Source organism: Microtus ochrogaster, linkage group LG9, assembly GCF_000317375.1.
Source record: "Microtus ochrogaster isolate Prairie Vole_2 linkage group LG9, MicOch1.0, whole genome shotgun sequence".
NCBI lineage: Eukaryota > Metazoa > Chordata > Mammalia > Rodentia > Cricetidae > Microtus > Microtus ochrogaster.
In genome coordinates, this window is record NC_022034.1 from 15731653 (window position 1) to 15751975 (window position 20323).

Genomic DNA, 20323 nt, shown 5'->3' on the forward strand with positions numbered 1-20323 from the left:
TGGGGAAGGAATGTTAGTGTGAAAAATGGGCCGGAAGCGGACCCTCGTGCTTGGGACATAGACGCCGTGCTTCCCCATTTATTCCACCTCTGACCTTAGAAAGGAAAGAAATCCCCCTCTCATTTGAGTAGCTGTTAATTCAGGATTCACAAATGCAATCCCACCTCAAACGTCACAGAAAAACAGCTCCAAACCTGCAGGTATCGAGCTAAGCAGAGGGACCAGTGTTCCAAGAATCAGAACAAGAGAACACATTTGCAATGATAACCAAAGACCTTTATTCCTGTCTTTAATTTCATACAATCACATTGGAAAAATAGTTGTGTCTACAAATGTACTTTCAGCAAAGGAAGCCAACAAGATGAAATATTGCGAGTGACTATGTATTCGTGAAGTCAATGACTCCATTCAGCTTCTAATTTACATGTCCATAAGCCAAGACAAAAGGGGAAACTTCAGATCTGATGCTGGGCTTTTCTTAATTGTAGCCTTTAGGGATATAAATTCTGGTCAGAGAACCTAATCCTTTAGAGATGGAGGACCTATCACTGCAGAAATGCAATTCTGAAAGTCCTTCTTATGGTATCTGGTTTTTATTCTTCTTTTTGTTATTCCCCTTAGATAATTTGCTTTATTTTCCACAGCAGCCTATCTGTTTAACATTCCAACTTAGTCACACTGATGATCTGTTCTGCGCTTTTGAATGGTTAACTACTTGCTATAAATAAACACATCAATTTTCCTCTATTGCTACCCTTGCAGAAAGCTTCAAATAATTATAATGAATCTAGAGTCCACTTATCATTAAATATATTTTTCCTTTAAAGAATATATAGCATATGAAATTACAAGCCTTTCGTGAGCTAAGGATGAATTTTAGAACGCTCAAATAATATTTACAATGTAAACATCACAGTTATTACATAAAGGAAATCACAATATTCACAATACACTTTATTTGGTTTTGCTATGGAAGTTGTTCTCTTGAATTAGATATGTAGAACTCATAATGTAGTCACTTGGTTGTTTTCCTTCACGAATTCTGGAATGAGAAAAGAATTAGAGCCTTAAACACAAACAATTTTAAAATTTGGCTCATGTTAGCTTTACTCGCTCAGTTACTAAACCTCAATGTCTCCTTGCCCCTTGTCAACGGCCTCTGCTGAGACTGTACCTGGCAGAGCCAAGTAGGAATTATTCCTAGAACACTGACTGTCACAAAGGTACTAGGGGGTGAATAGGCTCTCTACTTAACCATTGATAAGGAAGCATTTGTAATTTTCACAAGGGAACTGCTTCAGGAGAGCCTACGGCGCTTGTTTAAAACCACCCCTCCATGATCTCAGTGGTCTCTCATAAATGGCCTCACAGTCTATAATGGAATCTGCCCTTATATTTTGGTGTCTGCCATGTTCTTTATTTGTAATACTCACTGTATAAAGCAATGTTAAATCTTTTGGTGTTGGGCTTGGAACCCAAGGCTCTTGTGTGAACAAGACAAATGCTCTACCACCAAGTGAGACCCTTAGCCTGGCTTTTACCCTTGAGCTAAGTAAGGATGGGTCGTTGGGACTGTCTATATATGATATTGTTGTTATGGCCAGCTCCTGACCCCTTTAGCCCAAACACAGGGCTAGCTATTTCCCCAAACTTAGCCAAGGCTGGAATCGTGTCTACCTTCAGAGTCTACAAATCAGGTCCTACTGGGGCCAGCCACTCCCAACTGTTTTGTATCTTTTCTTGGTTACTTCCATGCTAAATGGTTGTAACAGAAACCAGATAGCCCACAGAACTGTGACCATCTCTCCACAGTCCATTAAGGAAAAGTAAACTGATTTTTGACAAGGTGATAAAACATACTTTTGTCACTTGTCAAATATTGTGAGCAGAATCAGATGAAACACCTAGATTAGTGTTCCCATAGCTTGTAAAAGAATATACCTTGTATCCACATTTATATAAAAGCAATTGTGAAAACAGTCTATATCTCTTTGCAGAAGAGAAAAATAGCACTTTTTTTTTCTATTCAAAACTATTCCACAACGAACACTGCTGGGGCTATAGTGCCTCTACTCACTTCATAGATCAAGCTTGGCCTTCGTTCCATGATGGCTGCTATGTTCATAGCACTGTAATTAATCCCAGAATGCCTTGGCATTTCCATAGTGCGCTTCTGGGTTATCTTAACTGAAGATCTAACAGGCAGTCTTGGGACTAACTCTTAAATGAATAGAAGCAGCATGAATTGAGTCTGCAGACTCAGACATTTTCCCTCATAAGTGTGAGTCAGGATCCTGTGTGTTTTAATTCCAGCACACACATGGGAGAAAAGTGAAAAGAGAAGAAGGCCAAATTCCTTATGGTGACAGGTGCCCTTGTCATAATGAGAACAGAGCAGGTGTTCACTGGGGTGCAATAGGCCTCAGGTAGAGGTGTTATGCAGAGTAGATAATATCTCCAGATAGAGGGAAATTTAGCCCTAGGATATTTTTGTCAACTGGCTCCTTCCTGAGTCTGTTCTTCACAGTAGCTGTGAGCCTACAGTAAGAATCCGTAGGTGCACTTACCTCTGATCTTCAGCTCTCCCCAAAGGAGCCTCTTCATCATTTTTCTAGCTCTTCAGGGAAGTCTGGAGAATCTCCCTCACTGCTGCAGACCAGAAGGAAAATGCATGTGTTAAAATTCTCAACTGAGGAAAGTTCCAAAGAAACAATTATAACACCATGACTAGGTCATTATCTATGCCCTGCAAGATGCACTGGCGATAAACAATGAATCTCTGCAGATAGTGATTGCCTGTGAATTGTCTAAAATCAGTCTTATAGAATTATCACTTAGTGGGCCAAGAGGATACTCTTGTCTGATTTCACTCAAACAGAATTATGCTTAAGGCTTATTGTTCATACAAAGACACCTGGAGTGAGAAGAGAGAGCACGCTACCCCCCAATATTTGTACACTATAGGGACAGGTGCTTTTGGAACAAACACACAGATGACTCACAATTAAATGTGAGGTTGGATACAAATATGATACGGTTCTTCTGCTTGCCAAAAATTGCTGATTGTCCTGTCCATGTTTTAAAAATAAACACCTGATTAAATTGCTGCCTAATTCCAAATAGCCATCATTTCCCAACCGTGTCGATGTGTAAATTCAAATGAAGTAAGCTTTGAAGGTAGGTGTGTCCAGGCCAGTGTTCCCAGAGATACTGCTTTCTAATGGCTGTGGACTGGCATTCGTGTCCCAGTATTTTAACATTTGCCAGGGATGTTTGACACCAGTGTGAGTTGAGAATGGGCGAGCAGTTCACACAAAGCAGGCAGTGTGACGGAGAAGGAAAGAGGTCTCCAGATAGAGCTGACAATCTGAATGTCCATTACACATTTTCCCTTCCCCAGGTATCTGTCTTTCCCCTTACCTCCGCTTTCCATTCAAAATGGAGTTCAAATATTTCTTTACTGCCATTTGTTTCCTGAGGCGGGTGTAGTTATCCGTGAAGACTGCATCCGAGTGTCGTTTGATTGGCACAGGGTCTTCTGCGATGTTACTGCTAAAAACGAAGTGAGGGAAAAGTGAAAGTCAAGATGTCAATAGTAAGGAGGAGATGCATCAGTGCTCTGAACTTTTTCTTCTACTGAGTTTGGCACAGTTTGACGAGTTTTAAATTAGCTGCTTAAGAAAGATGTGTTGAGTCATTAAGTACCAAAACTATTTCACTGGGGGGTAGGGGAGTTGGTTGGATTTTATTTAATAGCATGCATTATTTTTCTCTAAATAAATTGAACATTATCAAAGGGTTGTCAGTCTTGAGCAATGAAAATAACATTCAAGAAAGGAAAATAGAATTTGGTGATAGAGCATTTATTAAAAAAAATAGTAAGTCCTCTTTACCTGATTCGTTTTCCAATGAGTGACTCAAGGTATTTTTTGGCAGAGATCTGACCCAGAAGTCTACTGTAGTCGCTGGTGAAAACTCCATCAGCATGCCTGGTGTTTCTGAAGCAAGGAAGCAAACACATGATGGCTTGGTAAAGCCTCTTGCGGAGGTCACCAAAAAAAAAAAAAAAAAATCTGCAAACTACTTACAGAACTGGTCACTAAAACTTCAGTCAAAAGTGAAGTCTCCTAACACCATAGCAAAAGGAAATTCCTAGTCACTTGAAGCAAGATATAAACTAGATGATTCTAGCCCAACATCTTTAAAAAGTGAGCTATTTTAGGTACATGCTTCATTTTTATTCCCTGACAGGATATTTAAAACGGATTTTTTCATAAATTTTGTTTTAAAAATTCATTTATAATTACTATATATTTATGTATTTTTAATGTTGCCTTAAATAAAAATACATACAATGAAAAAATATGTTAATTTGTTCAAACTCACCAGTATTCTGTATTTTAATTATTCTTTTTCACCAAAAATAATGGGGAGCAAATCTCTTGCGATAGATAGAGCAGACCTTAGGTCCACAAGTGAATTCCCATAAGCCCACGGGAAACCTCTTTTATACTTTATCCTTAGTGTGACGCCATTTGGTCTGTTCTGAAGCACGACTCTAGACAGTCAGCTGCTCGTGTGAACAGCACTGTTGGCTGTCTGCACCCTTTGCCCCTGTTTTCTTCCTGGAATCCTGACTGGCAGCTTGACCTGGCGTTTGTCTAACCTGAGCTGTTGAAGTGAGGCTCACAGGCTGCAGGGAACTTATGTCAATCAGGCTGAGCCTCGAGTCAGAGAAAGCTATCCCTTGGTAAGATGAAACTCGGATATTTAATCTTTTCAAATGTGTTTCCTCAGTAGACAAACGAGAGTGAACTTACCTGGAAACATCATAATAGGGTGTGTCGTTTTCCGCTAAGGCATTCTGCAAGATGTCAGTGTCTGCTTTTAATGAGACTTGATCAGGATCACTTGCTCCTTCAAACTGCATCCTGTCATCCAACCTATTAAGGCAAAACACAATAGAAATGCAATTCTGTCCTCTCTTGGAAGATGGTATTTGTGGACCTGCAACTATTTAGAGGAGGAGAAGAAGATATTGGGACATATCATCCTTCTGCAAGATAAGAATAGTATAATTTGATTCTATAGCTTCCATGTTTAATGAAGATATAAGCAGTAATTTTGTGTGAGCTCACTAAAATGACATCATTCAACATTGATAAGCTTTCTAAACCAAACATAATTTCTACATAATTCAATTCTAGCAAAGCCATAAGCAAAGCGCATTGCTTCGGTGTACCTATGTCCTTTTGTGATGCAGCATTAACAGGTAGGATGTGTTATACAAGATATAGACAAACAAAAAGCGAGTATTCAGTATGAAAATTGATATTTATGTAAGTGGTGATAATTGCTCATATTCAGGAGAGGAGCAGCACACAAAGCTGCTTTTCTCTCTCTAGTTCCCAGATGTGTACCACTAAGCTTTATGTCATTGATCAAACCAATAGATCTCCGCATTTGTGAGTGGTTATTACAAGACAGTGAATTTAACGTGACCTGCCAATTCCTCATATTGCACGTGTTAGCACATTCTTGGTAGAAATGCATTATGCTGTACTATAAAATAAGAATTGTCTTTATGACATATAGAATATAACCTACTTGTGGATGCATGTGTATTTTTAATATCAGTACTACATTCAAAGTGTGTGAGAGAGTGTGTGAGTGTGTGTGTGTGTGTGCATGTGAGCATGAGTGTGTGTGAGTGTGAGGGCGTGTATGTGCAAAATTAGGGTTAACCTCCAAAGAGTTTCCTCTCGTGGGCACTTTGTATCTCTGGGTAGTGATATAAGCAGTCCTTCCTAGCCTGGGGCTGAGCAGTCAGTGTGGATTTCAGCATTCCTGTGATTGTTCCTGTGACCGAGATGTGAGTACTGGGACTCTAGCTGTCAGCGCATGATGGGGTGACATGTTATACAATTTCCAGATCAATAGCTGAGAGATTATTCATTCTACTGAGCATAAGAAAGGACAAATAACCAAAGGGATGGTTTGCCTTTAGATGCCAGTGAATCTGCAGATTAGAAAGGGCAAGGGTGAGTAGATTATTAACATACATCTATTTTACTTTAGGTTAAATTGAGTTATGGTATGCTTTACGTCTGTGAAGCATGAACTTCAACACATCGAAGAGTAAAGCTAAGAAGTGGTGTATCAAACACCAATGCTGTGAGGATTGTAGTTTAGTACATACACTTCCTCATGATCGCTAATATTGGCTAGGCGATTTTTTCCTAGACCCATTTCTGCCCAATGCAATTTCATGTGTGTATCACATTAATGAACTATTAATATTATAGTCATTTTATTAAATGTAAACTTAAATGAAGTTGGCGTGTAAACAAATATCTTTTTCTACCAGATAAAGAACTGACTGGAGATGGAAAAACATAGGAAATTTGTTTGTTTTCTAACACTAGTTTGGAAATGGGACCCATCTGGTATGCAAAACTGATGCTGTCTTTCATGTACAGAAGGTAAATTCTGGATCCCAGAACAAGCTTTCCGAGTTTGGTTGGAAACAATTTTGATCAGTATTATAATCAAAGTATTGAAATAAATAGTGTACAATTTAAAATGCGCACTCTCCGAGATGTCATATGGGAAATCTCCTTTAGATACTCAGGAAATGCCTGAGTTGAGAGTGTGCTTTCCTGGAATGAAACTTACCTCCCAGCAGAAGGGGGTCCAAAGAGAGGCCAGGCCAGGGACTGAGAAGACAGCACACTGAAGACCATCAGGAGCGCCAAGAACTGGGGCTTGCTTCTGGCTTCCATCTCGGTGCCTCTGGAAAGAGAGAAGGGGCTGGCTTTCCCAGTCACACTTGGCAACATGCTGAGGGCCAAGCAATACTGCTAAGGGCTCTTGTGGAGTTGAGAAAAAAGTCATTTCCTCTTTAGAAAAGTATCAGATTTGTTGCCATAAGCTTGCTTTTAAAAATAAAGATTTCCCTTGGGTTAGGACATCTGAATGCAAGCGAATTTCCCTTTCGTCTTTCCCTCTGCAGACACTCAGGCACCGTTAGTGCTTGCTCAAGACTACACTCCTGCTGTGCTGCAGACAAACAAACTCCAGACTCAGTGTTTTGATAGCACAGTTGTGATAGCCAACCTCCGTGTCTTTTCTGGTGAAAGAAACAGCTTCAAGGAATTTGTTGGGGTTTTTTTTTCCCCTTTAAACTTCAATGTCTGATTGCTATAAAACTGGAGTGTTACCGGTACACTTAATGATTTCTAGTAAGTTATATTCACAAGTTTGAATGTTTATGTGTACATATAGAATAAAAAGTATAGCTCTGCATCATTAAGAAAAATCTTGTATACATATGATAGTTAAATTCTTATTTTCCCCTCATGCATTAAAGATATCACTGCAAACCCACAAATGAACTCAAGAATGAAAGCTGAAGTCTCCATAGTCACTCGGCATTGTTACAAGTTTTCCCAGAACATCAGTGTGTGTGTGTGTGTGTGCCCGCGCACGTGCGCGCGCAGAACCCATGCGTCTTGCATTCGTCCATACACACATTGTATTTCTAAATACTTTCCAGCATACATACAGGTGTTCAAAGATTTTGTCTCTGGATAACTAAAAGTCACAGCATTTAAAGAAAAGCACTTTAAGCAGAAGTTAAAAGCCTCAAAAACAAAGACAGCAACTGAACCCTTTGGTCAAAACTCCACACACAAGCAAACTCATCTTACTTCACTTTTTAAGATGCAATATTTAATAAAGGCAATATTTAAGTAAGACTAAGAATCTTCTAAACAGATGGGTTCATATGAGAGAAATTGAGGCATTTCTACCTTTATCAAGTGGCTTATTGTTATTATTTTATTTTGTTATTGCAAAAGATAAACACTGTAAAATGCTTTTTAGAAGAGAAAATTAAAAAAAAAAAAAACAAACAAAACCTCTTCTATACAAAGTCCCAAAGGCAGATAGGGAGTGAAGAAGGGAAGGTTTTACTTACCCTTGGCTGTTTTCTTGAGGCTGGGCAGCCTTTAGGGAGGGTAGGAGCTGTCTAGGGTGCTGAAGTCCTGGCCGGGAGAAGGCTCCACCAGTCTGCCCTGGTCCTGGGGAATGGATGTCTGTTGCCTGCTAGAGCTCTGCACTCCAACCTGACCAGCATTTCAAAGTCCCTCGTTTTATAAGGCTTGTGCTTGGGGCTGAGCAATCAGAAGGCTGCCCGAAAGACGTCACAGTGGTGATCCCATGGGATGAACAGGTCTTGAAGTTCTTATTAAATTGTCATCATGCCTGATTTATATACATTTATAGCAAACAAGTTCAAGATAGAGGAAATGTACTTTTTGAAACAAAAACAAAAATTAAAACTAAAAAGTGCCAAGCTGGATATGCAATGCTTTATTCTTTGCTTAGTTGTCATGAATTAGAGCATGATTATTATGTCGTCGCTCAGGGACTAAGGCATTGCTTAGAAAATGAAAACTTCTTGTAAAAAGATGCAGAAACAAATGCTTGTGTGTGTTATGCTTACAGTATAATTCTTATTGTTTCATGAAGTGTCAATTCCCTTAATACCTTTTTATCTTTATGCTGTTTATTCAGATTAGAATTATCATTTTATTGAAGCATATCTTAATTTTAAAAGCAACCATCAATAATTTTGCATCTTTCTGTTATTACATTTTCTTTATGTTGAAGCTAGTCCTCAGGGAAAGTTCTTAAGTCATAAAGATGCTATAGTATGCACACTATTTCTTAAGCAATGACTTTATCACTCTTCCATATTGTAATTCCCACTACTTCCCTTCACATCTTATATTAAAGGTTTCAGAAATAAATGATGATCAGATTATACATTCCAGGGGTTGAATTTCTCTTTCTCTTCAAAAGCATGCTCATTTTTTTATGTCTTTGCATAGTGTTGAATCTCTTCGTTTCCTACACTGCCTTCAAAACTCACCCCTACTTCAGAATTTTGACATTCCTGGCTCAATCACTTTACATAAAGGTGGTTTCAAATATCAGTTGGTTTGAAATTTTTGTAGAGTACTGTGATGAATGCTTAATTTTTGCTGTTGATTTTGCACCCAAAGAAGTCGGACATACATTTTAATTGGGACATAACGTCAAAACGCAGCTAACGTAAGAGTGTCACAGAAAACAAAGATGAAGTTCTTTCTTTTAAAAGCCCTGATGTGCGCATGCTGTTACATTTCTTTTGCATTCTCCTCAGGGAGAAGTAGCTCTCAATCTCCTTTACTCTCTTCTACTCAAAGATCTTAGTATCTCCTTGCTGCCCTCAAGGGCAACTGATGCAGTGAGAGTTGTCTTGCTAGGGCTTAATCATATTTTCTAATCCAGTTACAAGAAAAATTAAATGAATTAAATTTCAAAATGTCTGGAATTTTGTTTTCCAGTTGACAGCTCTGACTTAAGCCAGAGTTCCTGTGGCTTAATTCCAGGAAATCTTTTGTTTTTTTTTTTTTTTAACCAGTTGTTACAAACTAGAGGTTAAAATGCTTTTCATATGGAATTTTTTATTCTGAGCTCATTGTCACCAAATCCTCAGTGAAACAATTTCATTTTAAAGCTACACTGGAAAAACATAAATAGATTAAGGATTACAGAGGAATCGATCCTGAATGATAAGCCAAAAAAATGACATCAGAATCACTTACCACTCTGTCTAAGAAGCAGTCATGAGGAGTAACTGTGATATATTTGTGCAATAATAAAGACAGTTTCTGCCATCATCATAATGCAACAAGGTAATAAAGAGAATTCGTTTTCTTACCTATGGAGGAAAATAGACCAAATCACAGAATTAGCTGAATTTACATAGGACCTAAAGCCATTTTAAATGGAACCACAGCACCACCTGCAGTTTGAAGTCTTAACTCACAGATTTTATGAAACCATGTTCCTTTCTGGTTTGTTTTCTTTTTGTTTAAGGGCATGGGGAGAAAACCAGAGCTCCACTGATCAACTATTGGAAAGACTTTTTCACTTACATCAACCATAAGGAAAATGGCTATATTGAATTTGTCATGAAGAATTTGTTATTATAAAACCCAAGGGGGGGGGAACAAATGTGCTGTTTAACTCTGCCTCATCTTTACTTTTGAGTGGTTTCTTTCCCCCACAGCCTCCCATAGCATCCCCATTTTAGCATTCTCAGAAAATCTGTATTTGCTATCTAGAAAACTCTAATTTGTCTGCACAGTGAACGCAATTTATTCCTTTTACAGACGAATAAGCTGATGCCTGCAGTAGTTTCTTATCTCACTCCTGTATTTAGTAATGACCGTGGGACTGGGATCCAGGCTCTGCACTCTTGAAGGCGAGTCTGTGTCTCTGACACCTGTGGCTCTGCATTTTGCCTGCAGTCAACTCCAGTTCTGAGACCTTAAAACCTTGTCAACATAGGCAGTCAGAGGGGTGACACCTACATCTAGGGTCAAATAGACTCACCTCTTTTCCTGTTATATCTCTCAAGTTGAGAGTGGCATTTACATCTTTAAAAGATCAAAAACATGAAGTATTTTGGACATGTAAAAATTATATTTAAATGTCCATGCTCCTGTATTGTTGACTGGAACATGGGCATGCTTGTCACATGTATGTATGCTGTGGTTGCTTTGGAACTACAACACCTGAAACCCCCAAATCCTAATGTTTCCTCTGATCTTTCATGAAATAAAGCTTCTCTTGACCGGACAGATGACTCAGTGGTAAAAAGCACTGGCTGCTCTTCCACGGGATCCAGGTTCAGTTCTCAGTACCTACATGGCAGTTCACAACCTTCTGTGACTCCAGCCCCAGGAGATCCAATACCCTCTTCTGGCCCCTACACACACTGTATGCATTTGACACATAGACCTACACTTAAAATAAAAATAAGTGAGCATTTTTAAAAGTTTCTTACCAACCTCTAGGATAGAACTTCTTATTTAAAAAATTTATAAACTATATCTTAATATTCATCACTACAGATTAATTATATTGTAATATAACTTAGAAGTATGTTATATAATGTCTGTATATGTATAATATTTAATATAACATTTAAAAAGGAATATAAAACACACATTGAAAGTATACTTTCTATGATAACAATAAAGAACATGTACCTATACTTGTAATCCCCTTTCTTTTTTATTGTATCATTGTCTTGACACATATGTGTGTTAATACTTTGACATGTGTATATGCTGTGTGACCTTTAAGTCAGGGCAAGCCTATTGTCTTAAGTATTTATTATTTCTTTATAATGAATACATTCAAAGCAATTTCTTTTTGATATGTTCTGCTTGTCATTTTCAGAAACATGAATGAAACTGTAGGCTATTATGTTGAGTGAATCAAGCCAGGCACACAAGACAGGAGCCATGTGATCTCCCGCATATGAGAGACCTGAGAGTTGATGTCATGGAAGTTAATAAGGACCATTACCAGAGGATTAGGGAGGGCACACACACACACACACACACACACACACACACACACACACACACAATGGTGAGAAAAGGTTGGCCACTGGGTATTAAGACACAATTAAGAAGCCCTGGATTTAGAGAGCTTTAACTGAAGAGGGAACCCCAACCCTGAATGTGGGCAGCACCATCCCATGGTCTATGCATGGTGCTGGGATGAATAAAAAAGGAGAATGAGATGGGCAGTGGCATCCATCTCTCTGCTTACTGACTGCGGGTGAAATGTGCCCTGTCATGCTTCCCTGCCATGACAGAGGCAAGTCAGAGTACACCTTAAGTTGTTTGTTGGTAAGTATTTGATTACAGAGATGAGAAAGGTAACTAATTCAGTTAATTTTAAGCAACTGGACAAATGGTGACTTCAGGGACATGATAGAGAATGACCTCTCCCTTGATTCTGAAACATCAGGACCTCTCCTACTCACCGAAGCTGGGAACGCTACAAAGATTATTCATTTCCCAGCCCCCCTGGCTTAAAATACTTGTGCATGTCTGTGAAATGAGCTCTGTGAGTTGTTCATATATTGTTAAAGTTGTTTATTGGGAACATCGCAGAAAATAGATTTGAGAAAAGGGGAAGTTGTAGAGAAAGCACAGCCTCATGAAGTTCAGAGATGCTGGGGTGGGGGGACAAACAAAGAATAGTTTAATTAAAAAAAAACTTGATTATCTTCATGGTGTCACTGGTCCTCCTTCTCACTACCCGAGAATATCCCGAGGAGCCCGTCTTTAACTCAGTGGTCTCCTAGACTTCCTAATGGAGAAAATGGGAAACGATTTCTAAAGGTTGGTTTGAAGCTGCTGCAGTCTTGTTGGTAAAGTGGATAACTGCACAAGAATATCTGCTGGAAGTATTCTCGTGGGCTCCCATTCTGCACAGAATAAAGTGGTGGTGCTTGCATGTACTCTATGTGGGATTTGTCAGTCAGGGTGAGGGCTAGATGGTAGACACTACTACACTCAGAGCTGAACAGTAGGGGGCAGCATTCCATAAGACACAGCAAACAGTAATAGGCAGGAAATAAACAGATCATGAATGACAGAACTGTTAAGTCTGAAAATGATTGCATTTGTACATCGATAACTAGGATTACATTTTCTGTAGAAACAGAACTCTGAGCACATGCTTTGTGCTACATTAGTTGTGAATATTTATCTTGCTACTCTGTAGCAGCTAGGGGGAGTTTCCTTAGGACTCTATTATACACAATATCAAAACCAGCTTAAAGGACACAGAAACCTGGTTACAGAGCTGTGTACCGGAGTGAAGATTGCTGGCAAAATGGAGATTGCCCCCCTTGTTGTTGACAGCCATGTGTCCTGGTCCATCTTTGTCAATTCCACCTCATCCCCAGTATTGACATCACAGTCTTCCTTAGACAAATCTTCAAAACCTTTTGCATAGAAGCATGGAGAAAGGTCATTTAAGCTCCTAGCAAGCTGTCAGATTGATGAGAAATCGATTTTTGAAGACTGTGGTTGAAACATAAATAAATTTGAAGCCAATCCTGGCCTTTGATGTCACCCAGGTTCCTTCAGGAAATGGGTTGAATTCACACATGTCCAGAGGAAAGGTCAGTATGCTGGTGGAGTCCCCACATCAGATCATTACTGGGGAACTTGCCAGGCATGGGACAGCTCCAGGGAAGGAGACCCAGTGTACACATTTCCCCAGCTCCTGGCAATAGCTTTCAGGAATGAAACAGAATATCTAGGAACAGGAGCTGTGGTTGTTTGATCAGCCTATTTGCTTCTTAATCCCAATTCTAATATTCTGTATCTGTATCTGAATTACTTCATGGCATTTCTCAGCAGTGCAGTCTCAAAAGAATCTGGAATGAGAACAGAGTGCAGCAGCATGAACTTAAATTGCCAATTGCAGGACGACCTCAGCAGCAGGGACTGTGCTTGGCCTCTGTGATCCTGTCATAATTTTCTAGACTGTTGGGGATTGCTAAGGAAGCATTACATATGCACAATGGTAGAACATGCCTAGATTCCCCTACAGCTTTACAACCATAGGACCTGTGTTTGGGAGTGTTGGTGGTTTATCATGGTATCATTTAACTTATTTAGGAAACAAGAATCAATTTATTCAAGGTCTTGCTTGTCACCCAAGCAGTAGTCCACTTACAGCGGTTGGCCAATGTGGGGCATGATTCATAACCTAGTTGCCGTGGATGGAACTAGTCTAAACAGTCAACCTAGTATGAGAATTCCCCATGGCATCAGCCAGGGTCTTTAAAGCAACTGCACATGGTTTGGTGTCTCCTCTCTCTGACCCGGCTTTCTTTGTTATGAATGTGTGTTCATTCCTGCCCTGGTTTCTTTAGCTGGCAACTTGACATGACCTAGACTCAACTGAGCAAAGAGTTTGATTGAGGAATTGTGTTGATCCTGGACTGTGGGTATATCTATGGGGGATGGTCTTAATAGCTAACTGATGTAGGAGAGCCTAGCTCACAGTAGGCAGCATCATCCCCAGGCAAATAATCCCGAATGATATAAAAATGGCAGTGGAATAGGAGCTGACCTGTAAGTCATCTAGCAGGTGGCATTCTCCACGCCTCGTTCTATATTCTTTTGCTATAAAATAGTTCGTTGGTCAGAGGTAATGCTCCTGTGGCTTAAAGCAAATATGTCTTCATGTTCCTGCCTTAATGTCCTTCAGTGGCGGATTATAACCTGGGACTGTACAGGGATAGACCACTTTCTCCCTTAAGCTGATTTTGGCTGTGGTATTTGTCCCAGGAACAGAATGAAACCAGAACAACCTTCCTCCCAGAAAACTGCCTTCATTAGCTCTTCACCTTGGAACCCCTCTGGCTTGACCTATTATACCAGCTTCTTAATCAGAGCATCCACTGTGGGGGATAACTCCTCCGGAAACTTGACTACTTTTGGAATTACCTGGGAAACACATCCAGGTTGTTTCAGTGAGAGTGTTTCCTGAATGACTGAACTGAGGAGATCTGCTGTGAGTGTGGCCAGCACCATTGCCTGGACCATGGCCCTTCACTGATGAAATCAGGGAGGAGGGAGGAGAAAACAAACCCCACAGCAGCGTTCATCACGCTCTGCTTCCTGGTGTGACCAGGCCCCTTACACTCCCGCTGCCATGCTTTCTTCCCGTGATGAACTGTATTATCAAACTGTGAGCCTTCCTTCAGCTGCCTGTGTTGGAAATTTAGTGACAGCAGCGGGAAAAGTCACTAACATGCATTGTCACCACCTTTGGTCAGAAGTCTAATGCCTTAAAAAAAAACACACAAAATTTGCTATATTAGCGATATTGTGGGTTTCTTGGCTTCATTATACTTATTGGGAGGAAGGCAAGGAATGGAGGAAACTGCATCTCCTGATGCACCTGAACAACAGCAGGGAGGACGTGGGCTCAGCTTCGCTGTCCCCATGCGGTGAGTGACTACACAGTGACAGCCAATCAGCGCAGGTGCAGGGCACTGCTGACTGTTGACTTGAGGGAGACAGAGGTGGCAAAGAAAGTCCCCATTATCCAAGTAAGATAACCATATTTTCACTTCACCATCTGGCAGGGAGGCGACTCTTTGTCTGCTTTTGTACAAAGGCCAAATATGATAGACAAAAACCATTAGGATATGCAAAGGGTTATTATATTAGTGAGCCACCAATGCATTTTTAAAAAGGAGCAAGGACCATTCTTATACAGATGATTGAAAACACGAGGGTAAAATTTATCTAGGAATTATAGCACTTTGGGGGGGCAGCAATTTAAGAAATAGAAACTATAAGCTATTTATTCTTGAGGTTAACTTGTAAGAATATGAGCAATATATACAAATACTAAAAAATACTTGAACATTTATCGTATGTTTGACTCAGAAATTTCATTTCCAGAAATTTAACATGATTAATTTATGAGCCTAATTAACTATGAATCTAAATAATTGTGAGCCAAATTTAATTTCCTATACAAAGCAGTGTCTTGGTAGCAGAATATGGAAATCACCTAAGCCTTAGAGGTTAGCTCAAATTAAGAAGGTCACCTGGCACTCTGTGCAGGGAAGCAGGAAGCCTGACTTTAGGCCATCACCTTTCTTTCCACTTCTCCAAGTCCAATCCCCCAGTTTCATCCCCAGCTCTGTAGCAGATCTCCTACTGGGGACTTCTCTTCCTCTCTACTCCCACTCATCCCTTCACCAATAAAACTGTAATAAAACCTCCTCTAAGGCAAAGGATATCATCATTTGGAAAAAGTGGCAGCCTACAGAATGGGAAAAGATTTTTAGCAACTCCACATCTGATTGAGGACTAATATACAAAGCGTATAAATATCACAAAAAAACTAGATATCAAGAAAACAAATATTAAAAATGGAATACATATCTAAACAGAGAACTTTCCAATGAGGAAACTCAGATGACTGAGAAAAACTCAAAGAAATCTTCAACAGCCTCGGCATCAGAGAAATGCACATCAAAACTACTTTGAGATTTCATCTTACACCTGTCAGAATGGCTAAGATCAATAAGACATGTGACAGGTCAAGCTGGCGAGGATGTGGAGTACGGGGGACATCCAACCATTGCTGGTGGTGGTGTACGGTCACTGTGGAAATCATGTGGAGCGTCCTCAGAAAGATCAGAATCAACCTACGTCATGATCTAGCTGTACCACTCTTGGCCATATACCCAAAGGATGCTTCCTTACAACACAAGGGCATTTGTTCAGTCATGCTCATTGGTGCTCTATTCATAATAGCCAGAAACTGGAAACAGCATAGAAGCATAGATGTCCCAGTTTTCCGCCTGCAAGATTTTCTAGGGTAGTGGTGGCACAGAGTTTGTTGGAAGAAACCAAGAACTATATGATTTGATTTAAAGCCTACTTATTAATGATTTATTAACTATTACGTTTTAAAGAGCTAACAATGCCCTTTAGGATATTATCTTAGTTTGAGACATCACCTGGATACACATGAAACCTTGCATAAGCTTACATGAATGTCATACTAGTAATTGTCTAGCGGTGCTGGTCATCATTTCTTCTTACTGTGCTGTCCTATGTTTAAAGTGTCTGTTTCAGATATCTTAAATTTTTGCTATGTTTATGAGAACTGTGCCTACATGAATGTATGTGCATCATATGCACACATGTGTGATTATTTCAGGTCTAAGCTAGCCAGGTGGCTGGGAACGAACAAGCAACCCTTTCTCCAACAAGCACTGGATAGTATGACTAGGATGTAGGTCGTAAGTCCAATTAAACAGTTGTTGGTTACTGTCAGGATACAAACCCCACCATTGCGCCTTTAGGTTCATCTTTCTGTGCTGATTGCTGTGGCGGTCCACAGATGTCACAGCTGGGCAGGACTGTTGGCTGCTTCCCTTTTGTGGCATTTTAAACGTCTCCCTCTACTACTGTGAAAGTTAATCCCTAGGGAAGAAGACACAGACTTGAGCAATTCAAGGTAGAACTGACCCAAAACCTCTTCCCTAAGGACAATTTCTTCATTATGGCTGCTCTTCGCAGGGCAATTTCTGTAAATTGTGATTTCACGGGAAAATCTGAGGATTTGAAAACTTCAGAATTACATTTTTATTTAGTTGATAGCAGAGCCTTGTCTGTGGAATCTGAACGTTTGGCTAAGGATAAGTGTGCACTTTGGATATCATAATTCAAAGTTGGAATTCTTCAGTTAGTTTACCAAGACTAGTCAGTGCTGGAGCTGTTTCTTCATCTTCTGGAGAAGCTTAATGTGGCAGGGAATGTATTACTTAGCATTTCTCAGGAGTTTGAGACTTTTTATTCTTATTCCACACTATTGCGTTTCCAATTCCCACACGAGTTTATCACGGCAAGTAGGATGCAGCCAGGATCTTCTTACAGTGTCTCTTTCAGGTATATTTAAGCCCCACCACTTTAATTCAGGTAAATGACTGACTTCTTAAGGTGATACATATAGAGAATAGAAGGTATTGTTTTATGAAGCCAAAGTAGGGAAAGTGTCCCTAAATTATTTCAATTGCAATTTGTTCTCTTATTTTTAGGATCTAGAGCAGATAAATTATTCTACAAATAGTAAATAATTATATAACAGAATAAATAATTATAATAAAACTATTAAACAAATATGGTCACTAAATGAATCATAAACTAAAAAAGACAACATTATCAACAACAAAACCCTACATATATTCATAAAACTATCTTAGCTATATCGTTGCACAGCTCATCCAAGGCTGGTGCCAGAGAGTTGTCTGCTTGTTCAGCTCCCTATATGATGGAAGTGGGGTAAAGATGAAGGTGAACAGGTTGCTTATTTCAACAGAAAGTTCTAGTAAAGAGAAAATATAATTTTTGTTGGTGTTTTAAAAAATTCATTCTATTGATATCTTTGAAAATTAACACTGCATTCCTATAATCATTTTTCTTAAAATGTGCTTATGACTAAGGGCAAAAGCCACACCCACAAACTCTGCAGTGTGTGACTAAACTGTTTTATGTAGAAGCATTGGTCTTCAAAGTATAAATAGCACTTAACCTTTACTCCCATTCCATCTGAAAATGATTCCCTGGGATGGAGAGTTGGCTTAGCAGTTAAGAACACTGGCCACTCTTCCAGGGGACCTGGGTTTGATTCCTAGCACCCATATGTTAGCTCACAGCTGTCTGTTCCTCTAGCTCCTCCTCTGGTCTCTGCTAGTACTGCATGCATGTGATGCATAGAGAGACATTAAAGCAAACACCCATACATAGAAAAAACAATAAGAAAAAGTAAAAATCATTTTTTTCTGAGAGGACTTAATAATTTACAATAAATTGCAGTGTTTTATAAAGTAGGGTAACTTCAAAGTAATACAGAAAAACATGCATTATTTCCTAGAAGAAAACCTGTTTTATCCTTTTTGTTTATTTTATATTTGGCTTTTTCTTTTATGTTATGGCTACTCTTATTATAAAATCTTCCATTGTCAGCTTGCCTAAAATTGTCTAAGCTAAGTGTAAATAATGAATTTTAATATTGGTGTGTGTGTGTGTGTGTGTGTGATTTTGTGCATGCATGGTTGGGGATAAGAATGTGTACAGTGTGAGTGTGGAGGTGCTTGCCCATGCAGGTCTTGTGGAGGGCAGAAGGTGATGTCAGGAGGTCTTTTTTTGTTCACTTCTCCACCCTATTTGTGTATCTGTGTCTCTTACCCAACCTGAAGTGCATTCTTTCAGATAAATGAGCAGCCAAGACCTGACTATCTCTACCCCAGTGCTGGCATTACAGGCACACACTGCTGTGCCAGGCTGTTATGTCGGTTTGGGGATTCAAATTCAGGTCCTCATGTTTGCACACTGACCCACTGGGCACTTGACCCATGGAAATCTTCTCAGATCAACAAAGAAAATTTTAAATTGAAAGTGAGGATGTTTTGAAACTTCACTTAAATTACATGATCTCTTTGCTTTCAATACAAGAAAAGAATAATTATAACAAGAGCTATAAGGACTAGTAGAACGTCTTTTTTTTTTTTTTACTTCTTATTCTAATGGTTAAGAATTATGGAAAGAAGGGAATTGGGAAGTGATATTAAACACCCTTCTCAGAACACAAGCTAAGAGATTAAATTTAATATTAATCAAAATAAAGAGTTACATCCAAATAAATGAAACAACACAGCAACTTAGCATTTTAAAAGATGTATATTTGAATATTCATTGCTTATAAAATTGCAAGTTTATAAAACATTTATTAAGGAAATTACGGCCCCATTTGAACACGCATTTACATTTTCTGTCTGTTTAAAAATAATACAATTAAAGGAAGAGTCACTAAGGAAATCCTTGTAGAAAACTGACAAAATATCAACAATTGTACAATTAGCAATATATCTTAAGTGCCTTAAGAAGAACTAAGAATCAGGATAGACTCAGCAAAAAATAAACAATCAACAAATACAGTAAAAATTCTTCAACCGCACAGGCACAGATAAAAGAGATAAAGTAGGGCGATAGGAAGGCCAGCAAGTCAAAAGGTCCACATTCTGAATTTCTTCTGACTTTGTTGTATTGTCTTTGCTTTAGTCTTTATTGTGAGTTACAGCTTGAATGGAGATGTCCCCCATAAGCCTGTCACTGAACTGTTGGTTCCCAGTTGGTGGTGGAATTTAGAGAGGCTTAAGAGGTGCAGCCTTGCTGAGGAAGTATGTCACTGTGGGGTGGACTTTGGGAATTTAGGATCTTATTCTATCCCCAGTTTGCTCTCTCTGCTTCATGTTCATGGGTCAAGATGTAAACACTCACCATCTAGTTCCTGCAGCCATGCTTCTTGCCACACATCCTTAGTACAGTTATAGTCCTTGAAGGGTCAACTGATAATAAAAGTATGTCTGTAGTTTAAAGATAAAGTTAAATTTTCTTGGCTGTATTTTCCCTTACTAAAGTATACTCTCTTATACATTAATCTAAACTTATGAAATCTTGGTGTGTTTAGCTGTGGCGTTTTAAGAACTTGATTATGTACTCTGAAACATTAATAAGAATTAAACTTGATAAGAAACAGTTCTGTTATGTAAGTGCTAATAACTTCATTTTAAGCAAAGACGAAACCTCCGCTCCATTGGCATGCTCACTCAGCTACTGCGTGCAAGAAACAATACATGGAAGGTGGGATGTCTCCTGGTGACTCAGGAATTTGGGAGCTTGTCAAGAAGCTTTCAAAGATTCATTGGAAAGACAAAAAAAAAATCAAAATATTAAGGTAAAAGGGCAAAATATTTAATATGACGGCTTCCACCTTTTGTGTTTCCTTTAATAACTGTTGAAATGCACCAACTGTCAAAAACAAATATTGTAGAAAAGCATATAGCCATCTTTCCATTGCATTA

The 20323-nt window shown here is 39.1% G+C and overlaps 1 protein-coding gene across 1 annotated transcript; it reads right to left on the minus strand.

Moving 5' to 3' along the window:
- Positions 1-258: 258 nt before the first annotated feature.
- Vip (vasoactive intestinal peptide) lies at positions 259-8137 on the minus strand. The gene is made up of 7 exons (XM_005363425.1): positions 7979-8137; positions 6676-6792; positions 4821-4943; positions 3894-3998; positions 3421-3552; positions 2568-2649; positions 259-1042 (listed from the first exon to the last, which is right to left on the minus strand). Exons 2-6 carry the CDS (start codon positions 6780-6782, stop codon positions 2604-2606), a joined length of 513 nt encoding a protein of 170 aa, XP_005363482.1. The 5' UTR covers positions 6783-6792; positions 7979-8137; the 3' UTR covers positions 259-1042; positions 2568-2603.
- Positions 8138-20323: the final 12186 nt, after the last annotated feature.